Source organism: Macrotis lagotis, chromosome 5, assembly GCF_037893015.1.
Source record: "Macrotis lagotis isolate mMagLag1 chromosome 5, bilby.v1.9.chrom.fasta, whole genome shotgun sequence".
NCBI lineage: Eukaryota > Metazoa > Chordata > Mammalia > Peramelemorphia > Peramelidae > Macrotis > Macrotis lagotis.
In genome coordinates, this window is record NC_133662.1 from 210,799,963 (window position 1) to 210,813,930 (window position 13,968).

At 33.7% G+C, this 13,968-nt stretch overlaps 1 protein-coding gene across 2 annotated transcripts in view; it reads right to left on the reverse strand.

The window, feature by feature from the left end:
• The window catches only part of VAV3 (vav guanine nucleotide exchange factor 3), a 349,374-nt gene that overhangs the window by 14,025 nt on the left and 321,381 nt on the right, over positions 1-13,968 (reverse strand). For both annotated transcript variants that reach the window (XM_074188308.1, XM_074188309.1), the window contains exon 25: positions 10,678-10,807. In XM_074188308.1, coding sequence (XP_074044409.1) covers positions 10,678-10,807 — 130 coding nt within the window. The remainder of the gene's footprint in view (positions 1-10,677; positions 10,808-13,968) is intronic.

Here is a 13,968-nt window from a genome sequence, read left to right on the forward strand (position 1 = left end):
CGATAAGTATTCAAGGTAACATTTAAATGCATTCTTTCCTTAACTCTAAATGCAGAATTAAAATCATATCATCTCTGGTGAGGTTGTAATATTTCTCAAACCTCTCATTATTTCCTCTTTCTATTCAAGGGGTTCTCTAGCACATTCTGATAACCATATAATCGCTTCCCATTGACTTTTATCCTGCAGGTTCTATTCTTCGTCCCCTCTTTGGTTCCTAGATATCCTCACGAATATATATTCTTAACACATATAATGCTATGTAACTTCCCACTTAACCCCTATTTCCCCTTTTGAATAAGGCAAACACTTAAAGAGACACAATTTAATTAAGGTTCCTATTCTACCAAACTTATATACTATCAAATGTGCCTATTTTAAATTAGGGCTACTAAGAGGCCTGTCCTGCCCCCTATATCTGGTGCTTTTCTTTGCTGATAATTGAAACAATGGCTATTATTGCTGGTTTTCATTAGCAACTGGCTATTGAAACTCTAGAAGGGAGTTTTTGCCAGTATGTCCCATCAAGTTAACTAACTATACGATATTTCAAAATTTTCCAACTTAAACTTTCTGTCTCAACATAGCACTAAAAATAATTTAGCTATACAATAATACTGATGGCAGGATAAAGGCGACTACATGGAAAATACAGAATGGAGAAACAACAGACAATCTGTTCAGGGCACTTGCTTCTTCTTTTCTCTCTTGAGCTACCCATCTGGATGTGTTATTCTAGTAACCTCATAAGCCTTATGGACAATCTGAAAAAAAATTCTAGATTAGTTATAAATGTCAAAATTAATATGCCAGGATTCATGGTTCTTCTTTTCTTCCCTTCCCCTGCTCCCTGATATACTTCTTTTCTATACATTTTTGCAGGAATATGAACTTTCTCTAGGCCCTACTAATCTCCTTTTATACTTATTCCTTAGAAAACAGAGGAGTGTTGATCTGGCACTATAGCTTTAAGTTCAAACCAAATGTGTTTTGCCCTTTGTTCAATCAGTAACTGAACCCAGACACTTATCTGCTAGGCTATATAGCTAATTCTTTCTCTGATTAAAGTCTGATTCCCAAGTAGGAATTTGGGGCTTTTCTATGTTTTTTCCTAGTTGTTGATGCTCCTGGTATCTGGGCTACCCTTAGCTATGGAGATCATAGCTAAGAGTTATCCAGCAAAGAAATCATAAATAAGGGCACATAAATGTAGAAATGTTAAAGGATTCATAAGACAATCAAACAACTTTTCTAATTCCTGTCATTTGCAATTCCGCACTCCAAAAGCATACTTCCTTTTGTCCCTTCTCCACCCACTCCACCCACTCCACTCTTGATGAATAATTCAAATTTCCCATTTTTTAGATGAGAATATCAAGACCCAGAGCAGTTGAATTCCTTAACCTAGATCATATAGAACTAATTAGTAGCAGAGCAAAAAGAAAGTGAAATTAAGAGCAGAAACTATTCTTCAGGGTTCCACTGAATATCTCAAAGAGCTAAGTTTGTTTTGGCAATGATGGGGAGTGGGAAAGAGGGGTTTCCATTCTTCATTACGTTATCACCATAAAGTAACATGGAGTCATTTTTGCAAAAGTAGACCCTCATGCTTGTTATGCACTCATTCAGGTGCCAACTTCTAGGACTTTCTTGATCCATAAATCTTCCCACCATAGTCACCAGTTGTTTGTGCCTTTTCCCTCTTGAAATTTTTGTATTATATTTATGCTTGTAAATGCAGGCACAGGTTTCCCTGCCTTCTCTCACCGGCAATGTAAGTAAGTTTCTTGAGGACAAAGATTCACTTTTTGTATCCCCAACATCTAGCACAGAGACTTGTATATACATGGAATTTACTAAAGGTATAGGGAATTGTCATAGGTCCCAACTTCTTCTAAGACAATTCTCCATCTCTGCCACCTCTCAAAATTTAGGTCATTTCCTAGGCAACCAAGAAAATCCCTGAACCTTCTAAAATAACAGAACTGTACCTGGGACCACATTCTTTGAAATGCTGTTCACTGATCAACATATTTTAGGCTCTCATTAAAATTAATCAATATCCTCATGGGTATTATCATCATCCATATATCTGATATAGTTCTTCCATTATGACGAACTTTGAAAATAATCATTAATCTTCAAGGAGTTTTCTGAGTGGCATCTACCTAGCAACAAGCTGTTCAAATTAACTATCAAAGCTGATCAAAAAAGGATCAGATTCTTTTTTAAAAATGCAGGAATTGGAATCATGGGTATAAAAATTCCTAGTATTTTCTATTTTTTCTAAGTTTGAGAGTCCCTTCCCTACTCTGCTTAGTTTTCAGCTTGCTCACCTCCTCTCTTCTCCCTTATAGACCTTTAATAGAAATAATAACATTAATATCCCACCTAACATAGGAGTCTGATGTATAGTTTCCTGGTAGGGAAGGTTGTTCAGGAATATTCAGCAAAGAAGGTGAAATCCAGGCAAGAATGTTAATGTCTCAGTGGGGTTTTTTCCCAGTGAAAAATCTGAGTCACCAGTCATTGTAATATAGTAAAGTAATCCTCATTCTCTAAATGGAACTCATATTATAATATATATATATATCCAATAGATCATATTTTCACTTAAGAGTAATATGATAATCAGAGGTTGGATTCCTGAATAAGAATATGTGATCATATCTTAGGTTTGTCTATCGCTATGCTACATAGCAGCTATAACCCTCATAAGTAAACAAATAGATCTGTTATCTCATCTGTTCCCTCCAATGATTTAGATCACAAACCATCCAGGATTATCTCTCCTGTGATACTCTTAACAGTAGGGAATAAAGAGTCCAACCAAAATACTGAAGGTCTTCTAGAAAACCTTACAATTTATCTATCAACAACAAGGGTCTCCTAAATACGTTCCTGGTCGAATCCCACTAATTTCCTCATCTTTGTTCTTTTTACTGTCATTTCTATCTCCTCTTGGAGAACATGATGTTAGAATCCAAGAGTAGTGGTTTCAATATCCTTGATGGAGATAACATATTTGCTAATTTTTTTCACAAAAATCTTTTCCACTTTATTTCTATTTGTATTTCTCCATCCATTTTCATTTTTGAGATGATGTTGCTGTCTAGTTTTTACCTCTGCTGCTTCTTTTTGCTTTCTGAGATAAAAGTCTGCAATTGTCAATTATCCTTTTTTTTACAAGAATTTATAAATTAAATTTCATTCTCATTCAGTGTGGCCTTTTGGCAACCATCTCTACCTAACAATAAAGTTCAATATTTATTGGCTAAAACACTTTCTGGGGAGTTTTGGACTCTTTGTTGAAACAATTTACATAGGTCAAACTTCTAGCTAAAATCATTGTTAATGAATGTTATTTCTATTACGTTTCCTATTTTTTATTTTCAATTACTTTTTTAATTCAAGATTGGTTATAATTATGTGCCATATTTTTTCATTATGATTATTTTCTCTCATTTTTTAAACAAATCTTGATCATAGCTCTGATGAATAAATTGCTTGTGTACAAACAACAGACTCAGGGACAACTCACTCATAAATAATAAATATTTTCCTCTTGTTAAAAAATCATCTATTTTATTCTTTTTTGTCTGATTTGTAGCTCATTATGTCCATTGCTTACCACATTTTTTTTCAAAAAAAGTATTCATCATTTAGAGGTATGAGATTTCTGTGTAAATGTATAAATTTTTATCCTGTATCAATCACTTTTCCTGAAACATACATTCTTATATATTTTCTCCTTTGTTACTTTCCTCCAGCTTTGCATTGAAGTTATCAAATATTAGCGTATATGTTGATTTGACTTATAATATCAGATCTTTATGTCATTTCTCTATCTCTTTATCCTTAACAGTTAATAATTGACACATAATCAATAATTACTTTCATGGTAGTCTTTTTTTTTTTTGCAAATAACTGTTATTAAGTCCAGTAACTCATGATGACTAGAGGTGCATGAAATAATATTTCTTAGATATTCTGAAATCCATAAAAAATCACTCTGCAGTTTCCTTTCTTTGTCTCAACAAGTAGTACCTCAGAGACCAAGTCCTTTTTTAAAGAATCCATTTGGTTTGTGGAAAAGTATATGATTAGTAGGCCACTCACATAGTTACGAAAAAAATTGTCACAGCCGCTCTTAAATTGAAGGCTAATTTTAAATAGCGCTCATTCCTGTAAAGCCCTCTTCTGTTTCAAGGATAATGATGATGTTTTTAGAATAGCAACAACTTGACTGTTTATCTCTAAAAGTGAAATCCTTGTCCAATAACGAATGAAGAGACATATTGCTTGAGGAACTGCATCATTTCAATGTGGTCAGAAGAAAGGAAATTGTAGTCAAATAGAAAGATGACTCAAATCCCCTATAATAATTTAAATAGAAAAAATATTGTCCCACTAATAACTATAGAGAGAACCAGCCTCAGAACTTTTGACATATGATGGCTGTGTGATTCTGGGTCAGTGATTTAAGCTCTCAGAGCTCTAGACAATGTTAGAGGATAGGTTCTGAAGAAGGTATTGGGGCAGCTAGGTGGTGCAGTGGATAGAGTATCAGCTCTGGAGTCAGGAGGACCTGAGTTCAAATGTGGCCTCAAACACTTAATAATTACCTAGCTGTGTGACCTTGGGCAAGTAACTTAATCCCATTGCCTTGCAAAAAAACAAAAAAACCCCAAGAAGGTATTGACTTTATTAGTGGACAGAATTTCCTCTATGGTAGCTTCCTAGCACAATAAAACCATCAATAAATGTGTTTACAGAACATAAAACTATAACCATGTAACAATAATTTTGTTGAAAGATTAATACGTTAGCTATACCTTTTTGATCCTTTAAAGATGTTTCATGTCTTCATTGTGGGAATTCCTTATACTATAACAAGTTGCCTATAAGTTTACAAACGTTTTAACAGTAACAATTATTGAAAAACCTAAATACCATTGTTACGAAGTTTGTAAACCTACAATCAACTTACTTATCAGTCTCTTCAAACTTAGCATTTGTCCTTGGATGAGAGATATATAAGCCTATTGCTAGGCTCCTACTTAGGACCTAGGGGGTGACTAGGTGGTTCAATGGATTGAGAAGAGGGGTCTGAAATTAGGAAGACCCAGGTTTAAATCTGACCCCAGATACTTATGAGGTAGGGCATTCAACTTAGCTCTGTGTCTGCCTTAATTTTCTCCACTGTAAAATGAGGTTGTTGTGAGGATCAAATAATATTTGTAAAGTGACCCAGTGACCAGCAAACAATAGGTGCTTAATTAATGTCCCATCAGACCCCACATTCCACCACATATACTTCCTGAAGTCCTTCTAGTTTAATAGTACTTGGACAATTTGGCCTCCTTTGGAATTTTCTAGAAACCAAGAATCACAATCAGAACATAAAGAAGCCTGGAGTAGGACTGCAGTGGAGAAGCTAGGATGAATTGATTAAGCATTTATTAGGTGCTATTGTAACACAAGCAGTTCCTCCTATACTATAGCCACAGTGAAAAAGCTAAGACAATCTCTTCCCTCAAGAAACTTAGATCGTAATTCAGTTAGCAAAATTTAAAAAAGATAATAATAGCCAGGGAAGGCAAGGAAACCACAGAGGTTGGTGAATGGAATTGTATGGGAGTACAAGTCCAAGACCTTTTGAGTAGTATTGATTATGGTAGTTGGACATAACTGGGTGGCATGTGAAACATGGTCTGGACCAAGGTCATTACATACAGTGGATAACATGAATTTTCCTTTAAACATGATTATGAGCTGTTAACTACAATAGACATTAAACATGATTGATAATATTCTTATCTTCTACAATTGAATTTTGGAGTGCTTCTTTAAAACTGCTTCATAATTTTAAAAAAGTGGAGGGAAATGCTACTGCTCCAAATAAAAGGATATATTTTTCATTTTTAATTGGGTGGTTGCCTAAAGTTTCTCTAAAGCTACATAGGAATGTTTGAAGTGAATTTTTTTTTGACTCAGTAAAACAAGAAAAGAGAAAACCCACTGACCTTAAAGCTTCTTTAAAAACAAATTGAGTGAGTCCTTCTCCAATCCTGTACCTACTGATTAGCAAACCAACTCTTAGGGACAAGTCTGACTCTTGTCAGTTTAGGTTAGAAATGTTGAAGCAGGGGCAGCTAGGTGGATAGAGTACCAGCCCTGGAGTCAGGAGGACCTGAGTTCAAATTCAACCTCAGACGATCAATTATGACCTAGCTGTATGATCTTGGGCAAGTCACTTATCCCCATTGCCTTGCAAAAAAGATAGAAATGTTGAAGAAATAAAAGGAAGATTTCTTATGCAGAGAATAGAAAGGATTTTCAGTGAGTATACTGATAGCTAGTGGTCAGCCAATACATCTAATTAGATGGGCCAATAGGCTGTGACTCTGAAACCTCAGGATAGCAACCAAATCTGAAAGGTCAAGACCTCATGTGGATCATCCTGTGACCAGGAAGCCAGGTCAATATGACCAGAGGCTAAAAAGATATTGCCAAGTTCTTTGAGCCTTAAAAACCTTCCCTAGCCAATCTGCCTCCCTATTAAAGACAGTTTTGTCAGCCTTTCAGGGAAAAGCTAGTCTCACTCACGATGAGGGGCAAAGGAATAATTGAAAAATATTGGTCCTGTCACAATATCCAACATAGTATGAGCTAGAAGAGTGAGCAGAAAAATTTCCTAAAATCCTATCATCTAGATTTCGAAGGGACCTTAAACTTGTATTCCAAATCCTTCTTTTTTCCCAGGTGAGAAAATGTAAACTGGAATCAGGGTAAAAGCAACGGACTGACTATAAATATGAAACACTCACCTAGTATGGGATATCTGATCACCTCAATTGATCTCTTCCCTCCTTTGTCTTTTGGAAGTTCATATAGATAGAAAATTTCACCAGGAGAATTTCTAGAGGAAAATTACTGCAGAGAGAGGAAGCTGTTTGACAGCCCTGAAGCTCTGTCAATAGGCTTATCCCTTATCCTCAATAAATGTGAGTGCATGTCTGTACCCCCTTCATCATTCTTTTTCCTCCTGACTGGTAAGGGAGCAAATAAAGGTAATAGATAATTTTACAATTTGTAGATGTACCTATTCTCAAACTATCATATTTTTTCTAAACACACTAGTAGATGAACAGCTATTCAAGGACACAATCTCTGAGTGTTAATAAAGTGCCCTACAATTTTTTTTGTTTTTGCAAGGGTTAAATGACTTGTCCAAGGTCACACAGGTAATTATTAAGTGTCTGAGGTCGGATTTGAACTAGCCACCCCCGAGCCATCCTACAATTGAGGGGAAATGATAATAGACTGCCTCCAAATAAAAGCTTGTACTTTTTCATTTCAATTGGCACTTTCCCTATTATTGTAACTTAAACTGTCAGAGCATTCACTGTTCCACATGTTCATCATTCATTCTTGACAACTGTGATGAGAACTGCTATTAAATATCAAATAAAGTTCTGTCAATCAGGTAACAAATTACGTTCATATGCACTTCTACTACACTAACACAAGTGATTCTATTTGTGTTAGCAGAATCTACAGATAACCTGTTGTTTTTCTTAATCTCTTATATTGTGACAATGCTAATATCCTATAGTTTCTAAAGACTACCATTATTTTATAAGTCAAGGATTCCAATGGATGATGTTTTTGGTTTGTTTGTTTGTTGATGAGGCAAGTGTCTGAGGTTTAATTTGAACTCAGATCCTTCTGACTCCAGGACTGATGCTCTATCCTTTACACTACCTAGCTGCCTCTCTAATGGAGTTTTAAATGGCATTCATTTGTTTCCATGAGCAGGTAAAAATTAAAGGGATTAGCAAAAAAGATAACAGAAAATAATGCTGAATTCTAAAATGTCCAGCAAATTCCATGGGAAGTAGGAAAAAGCTTTCACTAGACCATATAGATATTTTTTACACATTGCCTTTACTAAACTTAGAGCAGCACCTCAATTTATCTTGTGAGTGGGTACTGTCTCCAATGGTATGTGCTTCAACTCCAGACATAATTTTTCATTTTGATCATCCTAAACTCTATACTCCATATGTAATATACGCATAGATATATAAATGATAGGTAGATAATGGACAGCTAGATAGCTAGATAGCGAGAGAGAGAGAGAGAGAGAGAGAGAGAGAGAGAGAGAGAGAGAGAGAGAGAGATGATAGATGGATGGATAATTATATCTTTATCAAGAGTTTGTTAAGGGCTAGTCCTTTTAAAACCTGGGCAAATAAAGTTTAGTGGTGGAAGAAGCATGTTTCAGAAGGGAGGTCTCATGCAACAAAGGACAATCCTTGTAGATACTTAAGACTCTAAGAAGCAGAGTTGAGGAGAAAGAACTTGGCTCTAGGCTTGGAGGGCAGCCTATGCATAAATATAAATACAAAAAGTGATATTCTGTGAAATGAAATAAGAAGACTAACTTAGTTAACCCACAGAAAACATGAAGAGAGGCAGTGTTTATAAAGCAAGAAAAGGAGGTTGGAACCAGTTGTAAAGTGTTTAAATTCCAAATGTTGCATTGTTTGCATTTGCTACTGGAGGTAATGAGTCACTAAAGTAATAATGATTGAGATAATCAGACATTTTCTTAGGATGATCCAACCATCACTTGAAGACTTTTAGCAATCAAGACATCATTACTTCCTAAAACAGTTCATTTCATTTTTGTAGTTTTCAACATTAGGAAGGTGGTTATTTTTTTCTCAAAGGAACCCCCAAATCTTCCTACCAGTAACTTCCACTCATTGGTGCTAGTTTCTGTTCTCTGAGGATAAAAATGAGGTTGTTTCCTTTTCCAAATGACAACTTCTAGAATACATGAAGTCAGTTTTTTACAGATAAGTCATTTTTTACAGATTAAATAGCCCTAGTCCCTAGATAGAACTTCATTAGGGATGGTTTCAAGTCCTGTCACCATGATTACTACCCTACTTTGGTTATACACTATTTTATCTATATTCCTTCTAAACTGTGACATCTGGAACTATAAATAATATTGTAGTCTTCATAAGACTGCAGAAGTCAGAGTAAAGAGGCACTTTTTATTGCATACTCTTCAAAAATAATCAATATATATATATATATATATATATATATATATATATATATAAAATCTTATTGGTGCAAGTATTCCTATATTGATGCTTATATTCAAATCCATGCCTGTTGGTGTAATTCATGCCTATTTTCCTCCATAATTTTACCTCAACCAATGCTTTGGAGGCTTTCTTCATTTGCTTTGAACATTTTAATGATACCCATATCAAGCACTCTCCTGATGTATGGATACTATGTCTTTATTAATTCAATGATTTTTGCAGTAGAGAGGAATTGGGTTTGACTGCCCCTTCAAAAACTCATGAGTCATTTTTACATGGATTGAAACAAAATTCTAACTACCCCCATTTTATTCTTGTGCATTTGATTTTTTTAATATGAGTAAAGAACTTTATATCTATCCCTATTAAATTCCATTTTGCTGACTTTAAGCTCCTGTACCAGAAGTTGAAATATTTCAGATTCCAGTTCCATGAACTACTGTATTACCTTTTTTTCCCCCTCTACCTTCATTTTACCTCTATCTTTTATCACATTTTGGAATGACAGTTTACTTAAACTGAGAGGGAAAAAATATTACTGACTTAAAAGTATAAAATTTGTTAAGCTACCTTTTAAGATATTCTGCTTTGCTATCATGTGGTGCTATTTTAAGGGAAGGTGTTTTTTAAATGATTTTTTAAAAATAAAATGCCCTGAATTTGGGAAACAATCTCCTTTCCTTACCACTACTTGTTGAAAAAAATACATTAAAACCTTTGTAACAAGTCATTTAATATAACATAAAGTTTCCATATACACATATATACACTATGTATAAACAGATTATATATACAGATATATAAAGTATTTATCCTCTTTTTAATTTATTTTTTAATGAACAAAAATCCATTTTCTTTCCTTCCTACTACTTGTTGAAAAAATACATTAAAACCTTTGTAACAAGTCATTTAATATAACATAAAGTTTCCATATACACATATATACACTATGTATAAACAGATTATATATACAGATATATGAAGTATTTAGCCTCTTTTTAATTTATTTTTTAATGAACAAAAATCCATTTTCTTTCCTTCCCACTACTTGTTGAAAAAATACATAAAACCTTTGTAACAAATCATTTAATATAACCTAAAGTTTCCATTGGTCGCTAATTGGAATAACCTTGGTTGGAATGGCAAGAGAACTACATGAATATTATTCATTATTCAAATAGCAGTGTACAATCACCATGTCATCTATAAATATTATCCCTATGTTAGAAATAGTTTGGCCAATACAAAAGTCAGCAAAAAGTAAATAGATTGTGAATTAACATACCACGCACACTTCTGATAGATTTCCAAGCACAAACATGATTTTAAATTTGGCAGCAAAAAAAAAAAAAAATGTAGCCAGACACATTCATAAACCTGTTAGCAGACCAATTCTGCTTAGCTTCAGGAAAAAAAAGTCCTAGCTCAAGGCATTACCATATTAATTGGTTATCTGTCAAAACTACAGAATGAAGATGTTCTCTGTTATTCTGCCTTTAATCCTTAAGAGACAACTAATGGTATTCTAAATTATAATTACAATACTCACGGTTGCCGCTTGCTCTATTACCCCTCTGTCCAACTGAATTTTCAGGCTCCTTGTATGGGAACTGAAGAGTAGTATCTAAAGTTCTGAAGCCTTCTTTAAGAGAATGATGCTTATAGTACTCAACGAGTTCCTTTCAGAAGAAAAAAAAGGCACCAAAGATGATTTAAATAAGGGTAATTTTGTTCTCGGTCAATTCAACTTCTCAGACACACAATTATGTGCTTTATAAAGATAATCTCTACAATGCAAACTCTTCATAAATACAGAGAAGAGTAAGTGAATGATAATCTCTCCCCAGCTGCAAGGATGTGCCTGATACCTACCCAGGACCAGTTCCGGCTCTTCCAACCATAATGGGAGACCCAACCTCCTCCCCATTGCTAATGAATACAGCGGATCCCATTATTTGACAATGGGATAGAGTGCATGAGCAGAAGTTACACCAATTTTCTCTTTCAACATAGTAATTACTGTTCTTCTTTATTAAATACTTTTTTCCTCTAAATATACATAAAAGGATACAGCTGCTTGCTAACTATATCTGTTCCAAGTTTCCTATGTTTTCTCCTAAAAGTCAGGAGAGAAAAGAAATCTCATTCCCAAATGCACCAAATCAAAGCTTAAGAAATGCTCTTCTGACATCATCCTTAGAGTCCTGAAGAGAACATCTTAGAATATTTTATAACACCTATGCACCATAATTTTCTTGGGGTCAAAGATACAACTGCTTCAGATTTTCTTTTAGAAGTGAAATTTTAAGTATATCTGAAGCCTAAAATTCAGACATTCCTAATAGTAGTTTTCATACTGAAATTCTCAGGGAATCCCCAAACGTCCCACTAGAAATCTTGATAGAAATCACTCCTGGCCTAATTGAAACAGCATTGTATTGTGAGTTAACTAATATTTTCAGGGAAATTCATCTTATTGGATCATCATTACATCTACATATAACCCAAGGAATATACAAATAATTGAAAGAAAATCAAAGGAAAACCTCTTTTGATTTCATGATTTCATTCCATAATTGCAATAAATACCATGAATACAATAAATTCTCTAAGAGGGAAGGCAACTAATATACTAGAAACATGACTTTGTCATTTTCTCAGTGTTCAACAAACAATCAAGCCAAAGAATAACCTCAAAGAAGAAAAAACAATAGTCACTTCAATAGTTTTAAGATCAAACTTAAAATTAGTTAAGCTGATCTGTGCCAGTCCATCAATGTTCAGAACTGTCTTCATAGATGTCCATTATCATCATCACCATGCAATTAAATTGGAAGGAACTTGGGAGGTCATTTAATAAAAATCTACTACATAATATGGAAATTCTATCTATGATAACCAACATCTAAAGGATAGGAAGGCACTCAAGTCAATCAAGCAGTCCATTCCATTTTGAGCAAGTTTAGTTATTCATTTTTTTAAATGAACTTACACCTCCATTCAGTTGATTCTGCTTTCATTCTTTGAATTAGCACAAAATAAGCCCTCTACTGACACTACTCTGGATTAGGAATATGGTTTTAGGGCATGTATACACAATTACCTATAAGTGTTTTTGCATATACAACTGTGGATTAGGTATTAATTTATGTATGCTTATACATATATATGCATGAATGTGTTTACACACATGTATATTTGCATACATGTATCTGTATACACAGATACAAGTGTGTATAGTGACAAATATAATAAAGTATGTATTGCAAAAACTGAGCTCAAGATTTGAGCTCATTCCATATGTATCCACAAATTTGCATATATAAAAGATGTGCATTTGTATATATATATTCTTTTATGTAGAAATGATGAAAATATATACACATATGCACACTATGTATAAATATATTATATACACAGATATATAAAGGATATATCCTCTTTATTTATTAATTTTTTTAATGAACAAAAAGCCTATTTTCTTTCCTTGCTACTACTTGTTGAAAAAAATACATGAAACCTTGGTAACAAATATTCATAATTGATCAAAATAAATTTCTGCATCTATCATGTCCCCCCCCCAAAAAAAAACCAAATAGTTCTTATTCTGTCCTGCATTCTTCAGCTCTGTGTCAGAGGGTAGATAATATGCTTTATCTTTGGTCCTCTGGAATCATCCTCTTCAAAGTAATTTCAATGATTCAGAATATAAAAAGTGAAGCTTCACTAAAGTTTTTGTTTCTTCTAATACATTACAAAAGGGATCCTGAGAAATAAACTCTAATTTGATTTTAATATTGTCCTTTACTCAAATCCAAATAGGACACCAACTTCTTCTTTTGAACAGCACTTATAAGAGCATCCCGTTGCTGATTCATAAGATGACTCCAAAGTATTGTTACTACATATTTATAATTTGAAAATAAAACAGATTCAGGATTCTATGATTTTTTGAATAGAAAAAAATGACAAAGCAAACCTGAAACCCATTACCACATTTATCTTAAATGTATTAATTACAGACTATAGGGTATTAGAAATTTATTAGAAGAACTGAGCTCAACATCATCCACTCCCTGGAATAATGGAACTTTGGATCTGGAATCAACCTTAAGATAGCTGATGGCTATATGACTGTGATGTATATTCACATTCCTTGACTCACTTAATTTTTAACCTAGAAAACCCATGTGCAGTATAATTCCAACATTATTAGGATATTGGAACAGCACAGATTAGAAAACTGACATAGTCAATTTAAGTGACTCACCTTTGGTCATACAACTAGCTTAGTAGAAAAGGGATTATTTCATTTAATGCAATTTAATTCCTTATATCTATCACAATATGTGTCAGACACTGACTAAAATAAAATCTTTTGGATTAATTGATTGATAGATCTAAGGTCTGTCTACTTCCTGTCCTATGTTCCTTCCATAATACTATACAGCCCCTGTGACCTGGGGCAATGAATGCATTTCACTGACTCACAGTTTCTTCATCTGCAAAATGAAGAGTTGTACCAAGTGACATATAAGGTAGTTTTCTTCTTAGTCTGAATCGATAAACCCAAGATATTTCAAGTCTATCTATAAATGTATTTGACATACATACAATAAATTTTTTCATATGCAATTAGTTGGGTAAAAATAAACCTTTGGATCTCCTTGGATCTATATCTATTTTTGACTCTGGGTCTCAGTGTAACAGATACTTGTCTTAACAATCACTGTTTTCTAGATACTATAAATAATAAACAAACTAACAAAACAAAAAATCAGACCTTTATTATCTCATGTGACTCATATCTCATTTTTTAAAAATTAGTGAGAAGCAATCA